Below are 20,885 nucleotides of genomic sequence, written 5' to 3' on the forward strand. Positions count from 1 at the left end.
ACAACTCTTGGAAACCCCTATGGGGCGCATTACTTTGTCCTACAGTGTCGCTATGAGTCAGAATCAACCTGAAGGCAAGCGGTTTGGTTTTTGTGGTTTTTTTTTTGTTTTGATATAGAAGGAAAAATTGGAGCTCCCATGCACTGCTGGTTAAAATGTAAACTGGTGCAGCCTGTGTAGGAACAGTTTGGCTGCTTCCTCAAAAAGTTAAACATAAGGATTACTCTATTACTCAGCAATTCCATTCCTACGTACACACTCAAGACTTGAAAACAGGGACTCTGAACAGATACTTGTTCACTGTACCATTATTAACGGGAGCCAAAAGGTGGAAACCATGTATCACAATAGCCAAAGTGTCCACCAACAGATGAATGGATGAACAAAATACGGTATATACATACAATGGGTTATTATTTAGTCATCTAGTGAAATGAATTTATGACGAACGCTATGACATATTAAACTCTAGTAACATTCTAAGTGAACTAAGTCAGACACAAAAGGGCAAATTACGTGATGCTACTTACATGAACTAGAAACAGCAAACGCAGAAAAAGTTTATTAGTGGTTAAAGAGGCTGAGGGAAGGGGGTGTGAGAAGTATTGCTTAATTGAGGAGTACTGAGTTTCTGTTTGAGATGATGAAAAGCTTTTGGAAACAAAAGGGATGGTTGTACAACATAATGAATGTAATGTCACTGATTGTACACTTAAACGTGGTTAAAATGGCAACCTTTTTATTATACATATTTACAATAAAAATATTTTTATAGATAAAAATATGAATTATTCATAATGACACTGAGGAAAAGTAATGGTTATATTTGGAAGTTGTTAAGAGTATCAACTCATTATACCAAAATTAAGAAAAAAAAAAAGGAATCAAGACATGTCTAGCCTTTCCAAAGTGAACAGAACTTCAGGAAAATCAAGTATAGAAAAATTATAGCTAATAAATGCAGAAAAAATTAGGAACCATTGTTTTGCGATCTCTAATGAGATACCTACGCAATGATCATCAATGGAGGGAGGGTGATTCCCCATGATTCATCACTACAAGTGAGACCCTATTAGGCCACCTGATGTGATACAATATGAATTGCATAACACTATCCATGAAGTATTTTCACCAAAATAAATTGAACCGGAATTTAAGCAAGCCTCTGTATCTGCACAGTCCAATATGGTAAGCCACCAGAGCCACATGTCACTACTGAGCACTTAAAATGTGGCTAGTCTGAATTCAGATGTACTTTAAGTGCAATACATATACTGAATTTCAAAGGCTTTTTAAGAAAAAAAGAGTGTGTGTTGTAGGGCAGAGAATTTAACTTGACTCAAACAATTTGGTCTTGGTCCTTGGTTCCTGAGTAAACCTCTAAAACCTTGGATTTTCCCTAATGACTGAAGTGTCTTTGATGGAGACTCCAGGCCATACCTAAGGGTTTATAACTTATGCTGTGTACAGACTGTCTATGCCCTAGAAAGACCCACCCAGCATAATATCAACCTCATGTTGACTTTATGGTATCAACTAACCTCAGGGGAGAAGGACTGGAGTTAAAATTACATCGTGAAACCCCCAATAAAGGTTCTAGACAGGGAAGTTCCCAGGCATAGATGCATATGGGAGGGTAGCACGTACCTTTATAAGACATGGAAGCTCTGCACTGGGAACCTTTCTTATACATCTCTTCATTTTGTATCTTTTTTGCTGTAGAGTGGTTCCCAGCGTTCTATGAGTCATCCTAGTCATCAAAGCTGAAGGAGTAGTGGCAGCCAGTAGGCCAGAAATGAGGGGGAAGCCTGGGGAACCTTGACCTTACAGCTGGCATTCTGAGGGGTAGGAGGAAAACCCTGAATTTTTAGCCAGTAGGCCAAAAGTGAGGGCGTCATAGGGACTTCCAAGCTTGTAGTTGGCGTCTGAGGTCTTCAAAAGACTTGGCAGTCCAGACGACTGCCTCCTTTAACTTGTGCGGTCTGATCTATTACCAGGCGCTTAGGATAAGACGAAAAAGTGCTGCATGTGCAGCTGGTATCGGGGCAGAGGGGAACAGAAATGATGGTAACTTGAATTTGATCAAACATCTGGTTTCAGAGAAATGAGATTTGATTTTCTCAGCAAATGTACAATACCTCAACATTTTTTATACTGATTATATGTTGAAACACATTGGGTAAATGAGGTTAACTATATTACTAAAATTAACTTCACCTGTTTCTTTTAACCGCTCTTAATGTAGCTAGTCAAAAATTTTAAATAACATATAATGTTTTAAATTATTTTTTAATTGAACAGTACTGCTCTAAATCTACCAAACCGAAGAACCAAACCCGTTGCCCTTGAGACTATTCCAACTCATAGCAACCCTACAGGACAGAGCAGAACTTCCCTACAGGGTTTTCAAGGAACACCTGGTGGATATGAACTGCTGACCTTTTGGTTAGCAGCTGTAGGAAAAGAAAAGAACAAGTTAAATGACACCACAAAAAAAGTAATCAGGTGAGTCCAAACAAAACCAAACTCATTGCCGTCAAGTCGATTCAGACTCATAGTGACCCTGTAAGACAGAGCAGAGTTGCCCCATTGGGTTTCCAAAGAGCAGCTAGTGGATTCGAACTGCTAACCTTTTGGTTAGCAGTTGCACTCTTAACCACTGCACCACCAGGGCTCCAATAACCAAAGTTACCATCAAATTGGTTCTAACTCATGGCGACCCTATGTGTGCAGAGTAGAGCTGTACTGCATAAGGTTCTCAAGGATACGGCCCTTCAGAAGCATTATCGCCAGGCCCTTCTACCAAGGCACCTCTGGGTGGGTTAGAATGGCCAACCTTTCAGTAAGCAGTCAAGCATTTAATTGATTCTGCCACCCAGGGACTCCTCAGCCAAGTCCAGAATGTGTGAAATTATAACAACAAATTAAATATCATGAATTCTAAAAATATGGGGAAAAGAAAAGGACACAAAACTTAGATTTTACATCTAAGGGACAACTAACAAAATGCATTTATGAACATAGACTGGATTTTCTGGTTTGCATAAGCCAAGTTATTAAAAAAAAGTCTGAGACAATAAGGATTGAATATTAGATGGTAATAAAAACTTATCGCGAACTTGTTAAGTGTGATAACGGTACTGTAGTTTATACAGTCTTTATATTCTATATATACTACACTCGTAAAATACTCTAAAAAAAGGAAAACCGCATAGCTTAATATATTTTGGGTTTTCTAGTACTTTCGGTATAGGACAAATGAACACAAAAATTTGTGTATTCTCAATTACAGCTCCTTTGTGTTATCTTAAATGTTAAGGATTATTAGATCTCTAACATCCAATATTTTTCCTTCCCAATTCATTGCCTTCTGCACTTAAGATTTTTAAACCAATCAGCATTTGAGAAATGCCCATAACTGAAATACAAATTACACAGAAATATCATTTGATCAAGCTGGCATGAAAGCTACACAAAACAGCTAGCATAGTCAGTAAGAAACCATAAACTTCCAAAATAGTCTCAAAAGCTGTTACAACTCTTCTACACATTATGATTTGTCACAAGCGAAGATACAAGGTAATTATAAGCCCAAGAGACAGAAAGGGCCACATAAACCAGAGACTACATCAGCCTGAGACCAGAAGAACTAGATGGTGCCTGGCCACAACCGATGACTGTCCTGACAGGGAACTCAACAGAGAGCCCCTGAGGGAGCAGGAGAGCAATGGGATGCAGATCCCAAATTCTCATAAAAAGACCAGACTTAATGGTCAGACTGAGACTAGAAGGACCCCAGAGGCCATGGTCCCTAGGCCTTCTGTTAGCCCAAGACAGGAACCATTCCCAAAGCCAACTCTTCAGACAAGGGTTGGACTGGAATATGGGATGGAAAATGATACTGGTGAAAAATGAGCTTCTTGGATCAAGTAGAAACATGACCCTATGTTGCCATCTCCTGTCTGGAGGGGAGATAAGAGGGCAGAGGGGGCCAGAAACTGCCCGAATGGACATGAGGAGAGACTGAAGGGAAGGGCCGTGCTGTCTCATTAGGGGGAGAGCAATTAGGAGTGTACGGCAAGGTGTATGTAAATTTCTGTATGACCTGACTTGTAAACTTTCCCTTAAAGCACAATAAAAACTAAAAAAAAAAAAAACTACCATAAAACAATGACTCAGCATCCATTTCATTAGTGGAAAAAAAACATGGCATTACAAAAAGTTCCCCCCAAAAAACCCCAACATCCATGGAAGGGTTAATAGGGCCCTTTCTAGCCATAGTTTCTGTACTCACACACAATGATTGAGTGGGACTGGTATGCTAGGGTGTATAGGAACTTGTAATGGTTGAGACTGTATGCTGGCTTGGCTGAGCCATGATTCCCAGCATTATATGCCTCTCATCCATTTTGTGACCTGATGTAGTGATCCAAATTATCCTCCATTTTATGTACTGTAAATCCTAATCTCTATATGTTAATGAGGCAAGGACTGTTGTTGTTGTTAGGTGCCATCGAGTCGATTCCGACTCATAGCGACCCTACGCACAACAGAACAAAACTCTGCCCGGTCCTGCGCCATCCTTAAAATCATTGTTATGCTTAAGCTCACTGTTACAGCCACTGTGTCAATTCACCTCGTTGAAGGTCTTCCTCTTTTCCATTGACCCTGTACTCTGCCAAGCATGATGTCCTTCTCCAGGGACTGATCCCTCCTGACAACATGTCCAAAGTATGTAAGACGCAGTCTCGCAATCCTTGCTTCTAAGGAGCATTCTGGCCGCACTTCTTCCAAGACAGATTTGTTCATTTTTTTTGGCAGTCCATGGTATGTATACTCAATATTCTTCGCCGATACCACAATTCAAAGGCGTCCCACCCTTCTTCGGTCTTCCTTATTCATTGTCCAGCTTTCACATGCATATGATGCAATTGAAAATATCATGGTTTAAGTCAGGAGTACCTTAGTCTTTGAGGTGACATCTTTGCTCTTCAACACTTTAAAGAAGTCCTCTGCAGCAGATTTACCCGATGCAATGCGTCTTTTGATTTCTTGACTGCTGCTTCCGTGGCTGTTGATTGTGGATCCAAGTAAGATGAAATCCTTGACAACTTCAATCTTTTCTCCATTTATCATGATGTTGCTCATTGGTCCAGTTGTGAGGATTTTTGTTTTCTTTATGTTGAGGTGTAATTCATACTACAGGCTGTGGTCTTTGATCTTCATCAGTAAGTGCTTCAAATCCTCTTCACTTTCAGCAACCAAGGTTGTGTCATCTGCATAACGCGGGTTGTTAATGAGTCTTCCGCCAATCTTGATGCCCCCCATTCTTCTTCATATAGTCCAGCTTCTCGGATTATTTGTTCAGCATACAGATTAAATAGGTATGGTGAAAGAATACAACCCTGGCATACACCTTTCCTGACTTTAAACCAATCAGTATCCCCTTGTTCTGTCTGAACAATTGCCTCTTGATCTATGTAAAGGTTCCTCATGAGCACAATTAAGTGTTCTGGAATTCCCATTCTTCTCAGTGTTATCCATAGTTTGTTATGATCCACACACTGGAATGCCTTTTTATAGTCAATTAAACAGAGATAAACATCCTTCTGGTATTCTCTGCTTTCAGCCAGGATCCATCTGACATCACCAATGATATCCCCGGTTCCACATCCTGTTCTGAAACCAGCCTGAATTTCTGGCAGTTCCCTGTCAAAATACTGCTGCAGCTGTTTTTGAATGATCTTCAGCAAAATTTTCCTTGCATGTGATATTAATGATATTGTTCTATAATTTCCACATTCGGTTGGATCACCTTTCTTGGGAATAGGCATAAATATGGATCTCTTCCAGTCTCTATATGTTAATAAGGCACGGATTAGTGTGGAGCGTATCTTGAGTCACAGACCTACAGGAGAAAGTGTGACTAGGATCCCACCCTTACTCGAGTCACATACTTCCATGGAGTGTGGCCTACATCCAGTGTATATTTGTGGGTGCTCTAGCGGGGCTCCCTCTGCATTCGGATTCTGTTTTCAGCTAGTCATTCTCTGAACTTCAGTTCTTGGGACTTAACCCAGCAGGCAACCTACAGATTCTGGGGTTCGTCAGCTTCTCAGCCCCATGGGCCAGCAGTCTATCGCCTGACCTGATTTGCCAGCTTCCAAAGACTGGTGGGCCACCAGCCTCATCATCTGGCCTGCCAATTTGGGTTCAACTGCCCCTGTGGTCACGCTGAGTCAGGAGAAGCCTACACCTCACCTACAGATTTGGCACTTGCCAGCCTCCAACAACCATGTAAAGCCATTTCCTTGAATTCTCTGAGACTTTGCTGCAAATTATAGTACCGAAAGACCAGGGAGAGAGTATTGAGGGGAGGAGGAGGAGTTGATGTTAGAGATGACAGAGTGGGATGGTAATTTGGAAAAGCTGGCCACTTGGGACATATTTAACCTCTACCTCATGGGAACCAGGTGTGTGCCGAAAAAAAAGAAATTATTCATTCAAGCACTTAGGCGATCCATGCTCATTTTTTAACTCCTAAAAAGTAAAAATAAATGGATTGTATTATAAACTCTTCAGTTTTCTCTGTACTCAGAGTGAAAGGACTCAAGAAAACATTAATATCATCAAATTACTATGACTCTGGACAATAAATCCTAGAAGCCGACAAGCATTTAGAAAATTAATGGAGATAAAATTCTACAGTCATATAGAACACATTTATGTGTTCTAATAGTCTTAATATGTAATACAATCTTATAAAATTTAGAATCCCAACTATTATCTGAACAGAATTCAGTGCTTGTTTCTCAAAGCTTGAACATGCTAGGTCAAAGAAGTATCCAAAACAACATAAAAAGGCTTTATACTGCTGAAACCGGTGTTAACAACTACCTTTTATCAAGTATAAATGTGTTGTACTATACTACAGGCTTCTCAGGAATCATCTCAGTCCTCTCAATCTAAACCCTCTAAAACCTTAAGTACTATTATACTATCTCCATTTTAACAGATGAGAAAATTTAAGGCTTAACCAGGCTATGTAGCCTGTCTAACACACAGGTAGTACTTATCCCAGTGCACAGCCAGGCAGTCTAACTGCACAGCCCATGTATGACAAAGCTGTACGTCTCTCCAGGGTCTACTGAGCAGGAGAAAAGAGCCATTTAGGTAGCATTTTTACATTATGAGATATCATTCCTACCTCCCCTATCTTAGTGAAGACTAACAACTGAGGGTTATTTGTACAATATTATATAAAACAGAGTAATAAAATCCTTATTTAATAACTCATCATACAGCTAAACCTGTGAGTGCTGGAACAGGACTGCTTTGTTTTCCGAGGTCTCACAAGTATTTTTGCCCTTGACAGAATGCAGTCCTATCACTTTCATTTGTTTTTAGAGTAAAATATTTTAGTTTTTCCTTTCTGACGTGTTTGAGCCTTACACAGGTGCCAGCTTTCACAGGTTTTACTATACTTATAAGCCTGCTGTTTTCATTTAGGTGCTGTCAAGTCAATTTCAACTCGCAATGACTCCATGTGACAGTAAAACTACCCCGTAACGTTTCCCTGGCTGTTATCTTTACAGAAGCAGCTCACCAGGACTTTCCTCTGGGGAGCCACTGGGTAAGTTCCAACCACCAACCATTTGCAGCTGTGCCATTAACCATTTGCATCACCAGTCTAACATTTTCATTAGGTTAAAGTCATACCTACAATATCCAGAGCATCTCAGGCTGTTATTTTTACAGAGGGAAAGGAAGGAGTAAGAGAGATAAATATCAACAAAAAAACTTTCAGGCCAAAAAATTAATTCAACCCAGACCTTACCTAAAACCTGGCCAGCAATCATTCTGCCATCCTCTCCTGCTACAGCAGCCCGGGCATTTCTTTCATTAACATACTGAACGAAGGCAAAGCCCTTATGAACAGAGCAACCGACGATTTTGCCATATTTCGAGAAGATTGCCTCCACGTCAGACTTCTTGACCACAAGAGTATTGAGGTTTCCAATAAATACACGGGAGTTCATGGAGCGAGGATCTGTCTTGTTGGTAACATTGCTGGCCATGGTGTCTGATGAGATTCGTTACACAGCTGAAAAACTGGAAGGAAAAAAATGCGTTCAGGTGAACAAACACTAAAAACAAAATAAAACTCTGTATTCTTATCTTGAACTACTATGAATGCCCAGAGTATCAATCAACTTTAAAGGGATCTAACAGCAGCAGATGGATCAGATAGAATATATTACTATTCAGAAACTAGAGACCTTGAATATATCCTTAAATTCAAATTCCTCTTCTCACCTACTTTACCAGCATTAGATTATCATTTCTCAAGGAACAAAAATCCTCTTCGTAGGCTACTATTGGCAACACAATCCTCTAAGTCCAAGTGTCCCTTCTTTGTTTTGAAATTGTCAGGCAAATTAGGAGCCCCTAGGCTCTCTACCACCAATTTCTGCTCATATTTTCACTTTCCCAGTCATGTTAACCATTCCTTGCCATCTATCAATAATTGATATTAGCTCCATCTTCTTGCACACTGCTTCTACTAAAATGAGTCTCACTCATTCTGCCAATACTAAATTACAAGTTCTGTCCCAAACCATTCTTAAGCTAGATGAATGTGGATAACTGACAACCTTATATGCAAACAGCAGCAATAAACAATCCATTCACTCTGGAAATACCTATTTGGAGGTACTTCAAGCCATTTGTAATATGCTGTAGATACCATGTAAGTACCAATACCACCTTTTATAAATTTCAATGACTTTTAACCTAGTATCTATGTGCTGATGTAGAATATACATGTCATTTAATAATACTGGATGGTGATGATGCTAAAAGTAGCCAGTGGAACACTACACATCAAGAGGATCAGGGGAATCAAGGAAGAGAAAACAATTTTCCTCAGACTGCTTAAGACCAAAATCATCTTTCTTTACGTATGTTATGGACCCTTAATCTTATAACACAGAGATTCATGATGTCAACCTTTAGCTTTCAAGTGAGTCTGCTGCCCTTCTCATTCTAACACTCAACCTTGAACAGGGCTTACAGTGGACCCATCTTAAAGTTAGTGTCTATTCTTGAGATAATTTATTTCCCATTTAACCCTGTGAAAAGTACTGAAGAACTTCAAGTTAAGACAAATCCCAAACAGTATCTAATATTTATTATCCTCCCAATCCTCATGAGACTCATGACCAACTAGTTTTTGTGGATTATGTAAAAATCTTATGTATGTACACAATAAAACATGTAGTATAATATTTTTACATGATCCCACACCATTTTGACCCTTAAAATGCTTAGTCATTAACAGCCAGTACTGATTTAAAAACGATAGCTCCTCCTCTTCCCTACTGTTCTAAAATTCAAGAAACTGTCTTCATTCCCTTTTGATTTCTAAATTACCTCTCTAGAAACCAAAGTTCTCATTTAACCCTTTATTAAAACATTTAAGCAATGAGGGTTAACTAGTGAAACAGTAGCCACTTGCCTTTCAACCATGAGTGCCAGAAATCCTGAGTACAACAAGAGAAAAATTAAGACCGAAATCTATTAAAAAGGCCTAACCCGTTTCAGATACTACTGCTATTACAGTTTGCTATTTTAACACTTGGCAACCTGAAAAATTTTCACCAAATGTTTTTTCTGAGTAAATATATCTATAGCATATATGTGAAAATTTCCTAGCTTTAAGAAATTGTCCATGGTGAGGGGGCTCTCTATATACCACTAGCATGTTGAGTATGGGGGAAAAAAATAGTCCCCTTCAAGAGGTTCTCCTTTGAACCAAAAAATAGAAATGCATTTAAATGACTACTTTCTCCATCCTCCCAAGGATGTTACATAACTAGTTCCAATCTGGATGCACAGAATTCACTGCTTACAATGGATGACTTAATTCTCTCAAGAAACCCTGTCTGAAAATGCTGGTTAAAAAAAAAAACATTCAGTTATACGAGTAAAAAGATGCTAATGACAGTTATCATCAGAGTTTTGGATACAATTTTCTCATTTTCTTTATGTAAGATTTCTAAATTTGGTACAAAAATCATGAACTTGTTCTTAAAAGGAAAAATGATAAAATGACTAACTTCATGCTTATCTTAAAGTCAACGGAATAGCTTTCAATGCTTGTAAGTAATATAAAGTTTGGATATTTGTAACAGTATACTGAGATAAGATCCTTTAGTTCCAATCCTAGGAACATATCCTATCAAAGAGTTAATAACCAAACCAAACCTGTTGCCATCGAGTCAATTCCCACTCATAGCTATCCCACAGGACAGAGCAGAATTGCCCCACAGGGTTTCTAAGGAGCAGCTGGTGGATTCCAATGCTGACCTTTTGGTTAGCAGCTGAGCTGAATCAAGATATGTAACACAGTATATTTAGACAAGATCTAAAGAATCAATAAAAAGTCACCACAAATTTATTTTTTCACTGAATATTTGAGTGTCTGCTAACTACCAGACATCAGGGCCCCTTCTAAAGACAAACCATCACAAATATGGTCCTCAGAGTTTATATTCCAGTGGTTGTGCTGCAGAAAATTTTATTGAAGAGGATTCCTCAAAATTTTAGAAATAACCGAATGGTCTCAGGTCACATTTGCCCTACTTCTAAGCTTTTACATACCATCCCTGTGTGATCTCTGTAAGGGAAGAGAGATAACTAATAGCCTAAATACAAAGAGACTACAGGCAGTCCCCAGATTAGGAAATGAGTTCGATTTCCAAGTTTGTCTTTAAGTTGAATTGTTTCATGTCTAATGTCTGTCAAATGTTGTTCTTAGAAAGGTACTCTACAGTGTACCTTTCTATGGATACAAAAACATTAAAGAAACACTTCCAGATAAACTAAAACATGTTTAACGTAAGACAGCAATAGTAATGTTTTTATGCATGTCACAAAGTACTGCCCATTTGTTATTAGGCACCATGTTTTTAATATTAATAGGCTTTACTATGGGCTGTATGTTAAGTTAGACATTGGTAACCTGGGGACTGCCAGCACTTGCTCTTAAACATAGACTAGCTAAAAGAAAGAAACAATGAAATGAAAGAGCTGAAAAGAAGATTTCAAAGGCAGCTTGAGAAGACAAAGAATTATGATGACAAACGCAAAGACCTAGAGTTATATAACCAAAAGGGTAGACACACTCAGCATTCCTGAAGCTGAAACAACTGAAGAAAAAATTCAAGCCTTGAGCTGCCATCCTGAAAGATTCTGTGGTGAAAATACTGAATGATGAAGAAGCATCAATAGGAGAAGGAATACACAGAGTCACTGTACCAACAAGAACTGGTTGACGTTCAACCATATAAGGAAGTAGCATATGATCAGAAACCAATGGCATTGAAGGAATTAGTCCAACCTGCACTGAAGGCACTGGCGAAAAACAAGTCTCCAGGAATGGACGAATACCAGTAGAGATATTTCAAAGAACAGAGGCAGCACTGGAGGTGCTCATGCATCTATGCCAAGGCATTTGGAAGACAGTGGCCTGGCCACCTGACTGGAAGAGATTCATATTTGTGCCCATTCCAAGAACAGGTGATCCAAGAGAATGTAGAAATTACCGAAAAACATCATTAATATCACACAAAAGTAAAATTTTGCTGAAGAGAATTCACAAATGGTTGGAGCAGTATATAGACAAGGGAAATACCAGAAATTTAAGCCAGATTCAGAAGAGGACATGGAACCAGGGATATATTGCTGATGTCAGATGGATCATGCCTGAAAGCAGAGAATACCAGGAAGATGTTTACTTGTGTTTTACTGACTATGCAAAGGCATTTAACTGTGTTGATCATAACAAATTACCATTAACACTGTGAAGAATGGTAATTCCAGAACACTTAATTTTTCTCAAGCAGAACCCGTACACAGACCAACAGGCAGTCATTCAAACGGAAAAAGGGGATACTGCATGGTTTAAAATCAGGAAAAATGTGTGTCAAGGTCGTATCCTTTCACCATACTTAATCTGTATGCTGGGCAAATAATCCAAGAAACTGGACTATATGAACAATTTGGCAAGATGAGTGGAGGAAAACTCATTAACAACCTGAGACATGCAGATGACACAATCTTGCTTGCTGAAAGGGAAGATGACTTGGAGCACTTACTGATTATGATCAAAAACTGCAGCTTTCAGTATGGCTGACACCTCAACATAAAGAAAACAAAAATCCTCACAACTGGACTAATAAGCAACATCATGATAGACAGACAAAATACTGAACTTCTCAAAGATTTCTTTTTGCTTGGATCCACAATCAATGCCCATGGAAGCAGCAGTCAAGAAATCAAACAATGCATTGCACTGGGCAAATCTGCTACAAAAGACCTCTTTAAAGTGTTAAAAAGCAAAGATATCATTTTGAGGACTAAGGTGCACCCTACCCAAACCATGGTATTTTCAATCACCTCTTATGTATGCAAAAATTGGACCATGCATAAGAAGACTTAAGAGCTGATGCCTTTCAATTATGGTGTTGACTAACAATATTGAATATACCATGGACTGCCAGAAGAACAAAGTAAATCCAGAATGCTCCTTAGAAGCAAGGATGATGAAACTTCATCTCCAGTACACAAGACATGTTATCAAGAGGGACCAGTCCCTGGAGAAAGACATCATGCTTGGTATAGGGTCAGCAAAAAAGAGGAAGACCCTCAGCAAGATGGACTGACACAGTGGCTGCAACAATGGGCTCAAGCATAACAATGACTGAGGATGGCACAAGACCAGGCAGTGTTTCCTTCAGTTGTACATAGGGTCGCTATGAGTCAGGACTGACTGAACAGCATCTAACACTAGATACTATAGTCTTGCCCGTTACAACAAATGCGTTATCTTTAAGTTTCCTTCTTTCCTATTCTTTAGCTTAAAATAACTACTGAAGAATCCAGGGTATTTAACCTGTAACATTTTCCAGTGAGGATTTTCCAGAATTTCATCCTCATAGTATAGAGTTTCATGTGTTTCTGCATCTTCTCTATTTCCTGAAATTGGGAGCTGGGCCCAATGGCGTGGTTCAACTCTTTAGCAAGACTATAGGTTGCATGGAAACCCTGATGGCATACTAGTTAAGAGCTACGGCTGCTAACAAAAAAGGCTGGCATTCTGAATCCACAAGGTGCTCCTTGGCAACTCTATGGGGCCGTTCTACTCTGTCCTACAGGGTTGGTATGAGTTGGAACCAACTCTACAGCAATGGGTTTGCTATGGATTTAGGTTGCACTGTTTTTCTGCAATGTTACTGATGTTTAAATTCCACCTTGTCTCTGTAACTATTTCGGTGTCTCAAGCTCGATTATTTAGAACTCAGGAGAAGAGTAGTCCCTCAGTTCTTGCATGTTGTTATCAGTTTGCCTGTGTCCTTAATATTTTTAAGTCAGTTTTGCTAGGTATAAAATCCTTGGATCACATTTTCTTTCCTTAAACCTTATTTCATTTACTTCTGGAAGGTTTTTTTCGCTGTCACAGGATTATTCCAAAGTGTAAATCTTCCTGACAAAGTTCTACTTCTTGACTTGGATGGTAGGTACAAAGACTTTAACTTTATAACTCATTAAACTATTTCTAACAGACTAACAGAAATAAAACAGGCCTAAATGAATGTATTTGTGGCTGCCTTATTGGTGATAGAGGTTTACACTTTGAATAATCCTGTTAAAGGTAAATTAAGACAGGTCAATTACTCATAGATTTTAATGTTAAGTGATAGGGAATAACGAAACAGGAGGGGTTGCCGTGACCAATATTCAGAACAAAGTTTATTAGTGGTTACCGGGGTGGAAGGGAGGCAGAAAAGGGGGGGGTTAAGAGTGATGAAAAAATCACAGTAAGAGTAGGGTGGCACAGCCTATTATTGTAACTGCTGCCAATAAGTGGTACAACTCTACGAAGTTGAACTGGCAAAAGTGTGTTAGATATATTTACAGTAACAACAATAATAGCAGCTGCTGAGGCTGCTTATGTACAACTAAAAATAAATAAATGTACATAGTTTTAAAAAATTACATGCTTAGGAAAAACAGGATAGAAATATGTCAAAATATTAAAAACATTCTGTAGATACTCTACTTGTGGTTAATCTTTGTCATCACCTTCAGAGTTTTTCTATATTCTCCAAATTTTCCATAATGAACAGGTAGGTTTTTTGGGGGGGAGGTGGGTATAGAAAAATGTTGATTGTTTAAGTACATACTCCTTAATTAGGATATGAATTTGAAAGAAATAAAATCAGATACATTAGTAGTAACAATTCCAGTCTTAAAACATGTATACAACCATTCAAATGTTTTGAGAACACCAGTTCCCTTTGTCTTCCATTTAATTCCCCTTCTCTACTTCAAGACTAGCCTTTTCCTAAGCTAACTCAGTTTCCCCATCTTTACCACATTAACTAGAATTTACCAGTTCAGTAATCCTGTCAAATAATCAAATATTAATCTACATGCTTTAGTTTTAACTTTAATAATCTATCCTACTATCTTGCTGGAGAACCATGTCCATCCAGTTCATGGGTCCACAGTTTATAAATTCCAACTGACATGCCCTAACCTGATGCCACTGAGTTCAATCTGCCTCACAGCAATCCTATAGGGCAGAGCAGAACTGCCCCATAGGGTCTCCAAGGAGCGGCTGGTGGATTTGAACCACAGACCTTTTAGTTAGCAGCCAACGTCTTAACCACTGCACCACCAGGGCTCCGGCATACACTAAGCACTCCATAATTCCTTAAAGATGAAACTATTCCAGTCACATCCTTTACAAGTTGTCAGCAAAATGAAATCTTCAAGTGCTCTTTAAGTCAAAGACAGTTTTAAACTTCACAGAATAATACAGACGCTCTATGTATATAAAATACATGGAATATTAAAAAAGAAAATCTACATTGTTTCTTTCCTAAACATGGTTTCAAAGAGTAGAATAAGGAAAGGACTTCCCATGATTTTTACCATCAAAGTATCACTATGGTGGCTATGTCAAAACTAGGAATATTAAATTCCTTTTACTGCCTTATAACAAAGGATCGATCTGTTTGATCATATGCTTTATTGTGAAGCAATAAACACAACAAGAGATTGTAGTGACATTTACTGGCAGTGTAAAGAACAAGAAATGCTTAAAAGATTCTCAGATACAGAAATTTGTCTCTATTCCCACTTGTATTATCCCATTCTGTAACAAAAAAGAATGGAAAGAAAAGCTTAACTCTCCATCTGGTTGGGATATAAACAAACCTGACAATTTTATTTCTAGCTATTCATTCTGAAGTTTGAGCTACAAGGAACCTGAACTTAGAGATTCTCTATCTTACCTCTTTGAAATTTTTAAAGCAGCAAACCCCACTACTGTCAACGTAGCTAGAATTTTTCTAAATGTTTATTAACAACTACTCTAAGTTCTTTTATGTTAACATTAAATCTTAAGTGAATTCCTTGCTATAGCAAGGTGGAAAAGACATGCAGCACCATCCGATGATCAAACTGTCTTGAAACTGAAGGTTAAGGAAGTCCTGGCATTTGCTGGGAGCTGGACCAAAATCAATTTAAAATTGGAGTCAAGCCTTTAACTCTCTTGCTTTTATGTCTAAGCAACAGAACTCCACCGTTAATGGAAAGGGTTAAGGGAATAGATACTTGACAGCTTTTCTAGTGCCACTAATTCAGACTGTTTCTAGTGTCTCCTCTATGTGTATTTAGTACAAACAGAAGCAGAAAATAGACCACAGCAAGATGTTTCTACTGGGCATTTCAGCAATTTCTTTACACCCACACCTTATTCACACAGGCTAATCACATTATTATACTTACTGGTATCACCTTATGTACTGGTCCAGAAAAAAAGGGGAGGGGTGGGAAATCAAAGATGGAGCCAGCACAGTTTACTAGATGAAAAATCATAATAAAGAACAAGGAAAATATCTCAAATTAGGAAATTCAGAGTCCTATCTTAGAATTTCTTTTATTACTAACCCATAAAAATTAAACTTGCCCCTTTAATTAGCTAAAGTTAGATTCAACTGTCAGATGCCTAATGTTATATGTGGAAATTATTTCTATTTCTTTGCAGAATTTTAAAGATAAAGTGGCACTAGATGGCAGCAATGAGTTGGCATTTTTTTTAAGGGATAACAATCTTGATTCCAGAGTTTTCCTATTTTAGTCTGTCTTTCACACTTTGTCAGCAGTTCTTCTGTCCCATTTTGGATAATATAAACAAATTTTCTCTGCCTACTTATAGAACTATCATCTGGTCCAGGTTGCTTTCCTTCACCAAATTTCAGGAATTTTGCCCCTTGTTTCTTTTGGTACCCTTTTCCACACTACTTTCAGATTACTATTTCTTCTGGCCACCTTCTTTTTTAACTCTCACTACTGTGGCTCTTTATTGTTTTCACCAACTATCTCCCTCTGGCCTCTGCAGAAAGGCCAACAATGAACTGCCCATTTGTCTGCAAAAAGAACAGTGTGTTTATTAACCTGCTCCATCCCCAACACTTGTTTATCAAAAATGTAGACATGATCTCAAGATAGAGATTTATCATGTAAAAACTTCTGGCACTGGTGGTATTTTTAAGGACTGCAAGCCATGAAAAAACAAAGTTGGCTGCTATATCGAAGAAGTAAAACTAAAAGGATACTTATAAGATATTGTAAATATGGGAGAAATGAACAATTCAATGAATGTCCATAGAGTGAATTCAACTCACTCTATGCACCAAAATTATAGATGGATCAAAATTTTTGTAATGTGAAAAATTACACGTGCTAGAGAAAAACAGAACTGTTTATCAAGTAAGAACTGTCAGACACCTAAATGATAGAACTCAACAGTCTCAATAAGAAAAAAGAATAACAACCTAACATTAAAAAATGGCAAAGGGCAACTCTTCAGACATGGATTGGACTGGACAACGGGTTGGAGAGGGATGCTGGTGAGGAGTGAGCTTCTTGGATCAGGTGGACGCTTGAGACCATGTTGGTATCTCCTGCCTGGAGGGGAGATGAGAGGGTGGAGGGGGTTAGAAGCTGGTGAAAAGAACATGAAAAGAAAGTGGAGGGAGAAAGCAGGCTGTCTCATTAGGGGGAGGGTAATTGGGAGTGTGTAGCAAGGTGTATATGGGTTTTTGTGTGAGAGACTGACTTGATGTGTAAACTTTCACTTAAAGCACAATAAAAATTATTAAAAAAAAATAGCAAAGGGGTTAACTGTTCAAAGAAAATGTAAAGCAAATAGATCTTAAACATAAAAGTTTTAGGAAAAGCATATTAAAAACTAAAAGATTTAAAGATACTACTGTTCTTAAACTGGTTGGTTGGTGAAAATCAGAAGGTTTAACAACATACCAATTGATTCAGATGAGTCCTCAATGTATGCTAAAACCACTGGGTGAAAGTCTGCTGGGTTAGGAACAGCATATTTACATTCTCAAAGTATCACCCAACGAAATTACTAATTGTAAAGAGAATACTATACCTTGACAATGGAGACCTGGAGGTCTCCACCTAAACCAAATAATCAAAATCTAGAGTCAGTAATTGTGTAAACAGCCTGACATTTTCCGTCTCTTAAGAAACACACATCGCCTACACGATATTCTTTGCAAAACATTGAACTTAAATTTATACATGAGGAAACATTCAATTTCAACTTTATAGTACATCATATAACACACCTGGCTGGGACTCCCCCCCCCCCAAAAAAGTAGAGACTTTTCTATATTAAAAGTGATGTTAGCCTTCTTTCTTTAGCTCCTGAGTTAAAGGAAAAGAGACATGGGGGGGGGGGGTAGTGAATAACTAGGAAATTTTAATATGGACAGTGTATTATGAAATTAATGTTAATTTTTGCTGGTATGATAACATTCTGGTGATATAGATTACCTTTACTCTTAGAAAATGCAGCTGATGTCCCTAACCGAAGTTTCATGTTACAACTTTCAAATCATTCAGGGAAAAAAGTGTGCAGGGAGCAAACAAGGCAATCTTGCTACCAGAATGGGAATAGAAAAGCTGATGTAAGGGTGAGGTATTCTATCTGCTCAAAATCTTTTTTTTTTAAAGATTCTATTATATAAGACATGAAAAACTGATACATACCAGGTCACATACTTTGCCACGTTCCTATAGAAAAGCAAAATTGTGGGTTTTTTTTTTTTTCCTGTCACATTTGCTAATATAGGAATGATCAGCACTAGTTAGGGCGGAAGAGAAAACTAGCACGTCCATTGCTATACTGAACAGGGTACATGTTTCTGTAGGCTCAAGCGAAAATTCGTAATAAAAGATAGGTGCCAAGCAAATGGCAGGTTTACGTTATTTATATTAATTAAGCAAATAAACCTTAATTTTCAGGTCACCCTATGCTTGGTATTGAAGAAGATGCCTGTGACAAAATACTAGTCATTTAACAAAATGATGTTGTAAAATACTTAAACTAGAAAATGTTTACACTATATCAAAACCCAAACCCACTGCCATTGAGTCGATTCCGACTCATAGTGACTCCAAAGGGTTTCCAAGGCTGTAAATCTCATAAGCAAGCCGATGGCCACGTCTTTCTCCTACAAAGCCGCTGGTGGTTTCAAACCACCTACCTTTCGATTAGCAGTCGAATGCCTTAACCACTGCACCATCAGGGCTTCCTGTTTATACTATGGAGGTTCTAAACGACATACAATAATATATACAGATAGAGAAGACTGGACCAAAACACCAAGATGATAACAGCAGTTATCTTTGAGTACTGATGTATTTTCTTCATTTTATTGAAGTTTTCTTTATTAAGTACGTTCTCCTGTATAAACTGGTAACATAATGCACCAAACTATCTAACGAAGGTCTGAAAGAATACATTCCCACAACCTCAACAACAGAAAAAACTTAAATCATTTTCTCCCCAAATTTCTCACAGGATGCCTAAATTCCTTCTACAATGTCCGGGACAACCCACAATGACCAAGTCTCTGAACCAACGTCTGGGTGCTGAGAACCAAAAGCTAATTCTAAAAATTAATTCCACTCTTCTAGATTTCTTCCCACAGCTATTCTCTTTAATGTCCGTTCATTACCGATCCAGTTAATTTTTTTTTCCTTTGTCCTAAAATACCTTATTCAAACTGTCCCCTATTCTGGCCATCTTATATTAAAACAAGACTTGCCTTTTACCAAGTATAACAATCTGTGAACGTCCTTTTCAACACAGTAGTCCAAATTTAGATGCTCTTGGATGATTAAGAGTGGTACAAACTCTGGATGCTATCCAGTTGCTATTATTATTTCTAACATTGGCATTATCAAGACATGTTGAATTCACTGTTAAGTAAAAGCCCTAATTCTTAGTCACTGGTTCTATTATAATGCTTCTCTCCTGCACTCAGACAACTTTTTTGTTGGGTTTCTTTACACCAAGGGCTTTACATTCCATATAATATTTTATCTTTTGATACTCAGTTCATAGTCCCTGGTTCCATCCTGAAGAAAATCCGAGACTTTGATTCTGTTCTACAAAGTATTAACAACCCCTCTCAAATATCCTTTACTGATTTGTTCAAATTGTCCTCAGGAGATTCATCCAAGTCATTTTTAAAAGTTTAATAAAATTAAAACACATTTTCTTCAATAGCTAAAGCTCTTCTCATGTTATATTCCAACTGAGATGCCCTTCTGCCTATCTTCTGTATCTTAAAAAGCTCCACTTTAACTGTATTTTAAACAGGATCCAAGTTAACAGCTTTAAAATTTAGTATGTACTTTCAAAAAAATTTTAACTGAAAAAGTAGATTCCAAGACATCTATCTCCACAAATTCAAGCCAAATCCTCCACGACTAAACTTCATTTAAAATAGTGAATTAGACTCTAACAACCCTGAGATGGGAACCTGCTGAATAGAACATAAAAATACAAAACATCCCACCCCAAATACACCATAAATGAAGAACTGCAATACGTATTTATCCACAATTTAAGTCCTTAGTATTGTATTTAAATTTTATGAAAATAATAAATACAGCCTAATGGTTAAGAACGCAGAGGCTTTGGGATCAGACGAATCTGTTTCAACTTCAAGCTCAACCACTTACTAGTGATACGTCCTTCCCTTCAGGAAACCTCTCTCTTTAAAAACCAGATTGATAGTACTTGTCTCACAGGGTAGTTATGAGGCTTAAATGAAAGAAGATACAGAAAGCACTGAATATGATGCCCGCCACATAGTAAGCACTGCTGCTGCTGCTACATCATTTACTATTATTGGAATGTCACAAAAAATGAGCCAACAAAATGAATGAGTGATTAACAAATACTACTAAACGTTAAATCCATGAAGACTAAAAAAAAAAAATCAACAGCACAATAAATGAAATAGAAATTAAACCAAATGCCACACTTCACCTAACAAACAGGCAAAAACAACCTTTAAGTATAATATCTACTGTAGGCAGGGGTCAACAGAAATGGTCGTTTTTATACTTCTGATAGTATGAACTGGTATTACATTCCCAAAGGACAATCTGACTATTTTATTAAAAGCTTTAAAACTGCATATTCTTTCACTCGATTGTCTCACTTTTGAGAATTTATCAGAAAGAAACAAGGATGTGAATATATTAACAGTGAAAAATTATAAAACAGATCATGACTGTGAGACTGGTGAAATAAATTTCACTACATGAATCCAATGGCACGCAAGCAATTATTTTAAAATGACACTGTACTGACACTGAAAAATGTTCAAGGTATGTCAAGAAGCATATATACAAGTTATATGGTTATACGCAAATGTTAGCAGACATCTCAAGAAGGGGTGAGACTGAAGTTTTTAACTACTGTTTTTTAT

At 37.8% G+C, this 20,885-nt stretch overlaps 1 protein-coding gene across 9 annotated transcripts in view; it reads right to left on the bottom strand.

Annotated features, from left to right (window-relative positions):
* The window catches only part of HNRNPC (heterogeneous nuclear ribonucleoprotein C), a 61,208-nt gene that overhangs the window by 20,979 nt on the left and 19,344 nt on the right, over positions 1 to 20,885 (bottom strand). For all 9 annotated transcript variants that reach the window (XM_049897697.1, XM_049897695.1, XM_049897690.1 and 6 more), the window contains one exon: positions 7,838 to 8,112. In XM_049897697.1, coding sequence (XP_049753654.1) covers positions 7,838 to 8,078 — 241 coding nt within the window. In that variant the 5' untranslated portion in view covers positions 8,079 to 8,112. The remainder of the gene's footprint in view (positions 1 to 7,837; positions 8,113 to 20,885) is intronic.

The sequence above is a fragment of the Elephas maximus genome, chromosome 10, assembly GCF_024166365.1.
Source record: "Elephas maximus indicus isolate mEleMax1 chromosome 10, mEleMax1 primary haplotype, whole genome shotgun sequence".
Classification (NCBI taxonomy): Eukaryota; Metazoa; Chordata; class Mammalia; order Proboscidea; family Elephantidae; genus Elephas; species Elephas maximus.